We start from the raw sequence: 1,060 nt of genomic DNA on the forward strand, positions 1-1,060 counted from the left end.
TTTTCTTTGTTTCTTTGTTTATTCTTTTTTCTTATCTTCTTTCTTTTTTTTGGTTTACTCTTTTACATTCTTATCTTTTATGGCCTATTATTTAATTTTCCTTTTATCTAAATTAGCCCTTATAAATATACCTTTATTTTTAATTCTCTGTTTAAATAATTTATTCTCATACATGTCCTTTTATATATCGTTTCCTAAGTGACTTTTTTATTCTTAGTTTTCATTCCTTTTTCTTTTTTTTTTTGTCTTTTTTTTTTCATTTTTCTCTTTTTCTCTTTTTGTCTTATTTTTCATTTTTTATTCCTCCAAATAAGACCTTAATATATATGTTTTTTATTCTTACTTACAAAATCTTGCGCGTAAGTGCTCGCGATTTCAACTAGTAGACTTTACTATAAGATATTGAGGGCTTGTGACAAGGTTTGGGTTCTTAAGTTATTTTTATTTGTTTCCTTGAGATACTTACACTATATAATAAAATTCCATACCTCTAATTGAAATTTAACAAATTTTTGAAATAATATAAAAATAGTCAGAATGTTATAATAATTGCCATAATGATGTCAAATTTTGTATCGTAAATTATAGTCATTATTTTAAGCATTTAAAATTGTTTATTCTTATGCATTCTTTTTATAATAAATATAATTTGTGTTCTTACTTTATAAAAAGAATTCTTAAAAATTTATTTTTTATTATTTTGAAGACTTAATAATTCCGTCTACAAAATTAACAAAATAAGACTCAAATCATATTATTTTAATATTTTTTTATATAAATTTAAATTTAATTTTTTTATTATAATATTTTTCTCTCATATACATAATTTAAATTAATAAAAATATATATATATATATATATATATATATATATATATATTCTTTAACCTAAATCTCGACCGGCCCTTTCTCACTTTCCCCTCCTCTCGTCGTTGTTGTTTAACTTGTAATTGTTGTGGTGTTTTATGTACAAAGCATAACGTAAAAGGCCACCTCTGTTCTCCACCGTTGCGGGTCAATGGACCGCAAAGACAATCAATCTCCCCATGGTTCTTTCCCTC

General features: G+C 23.7%; 1 protein-coding gene across 3 annotated transcripts in view; it reads left to right on the top strand.

The window, feature by feature from the left end:
- The first annotated feature begins 910 nt into the window (after window positions 1-910).
- The window catches only part of LOC112091534 (DNA polymerase zeta processivity subunit), a 3,357-nt gene continuing 3,207 nt past the window's right edge, over window positions 911-1,060 (top strand). For all 3 annotated transcript variants that reach the window (XM_024165451.1, XM_024165453.1, XM_024165452.1), the window contains exon 1: window positions 911-1,048. In XM_024165451.1, coding sequence (XP_024021219.1) covers window positions 1,018-1,048 — 31 coding nt within the window. In that variant the 5' untranslated portion in view covers window positions 911-1,017. The remainder of the gene's footprint in view (window positions 1,049-1,060) is intronic.

Source organism: Morus notabilis, unplaced genomic scaffold (genome assembly GCF_000414095.1).
Source record: "Morus notabilis unplaced genomic scaffold, ASM41409v2 Scaffold1260, whole genome shotgun sequence".
In the NCBI taxonomy this organism is placed as follows: domain Eukaryota; kingdom Viridiplantae; phylum Streptophyta; class Magnoliopsida; order Rosales; family Moraceae; genus Morus; species Morus notabilis.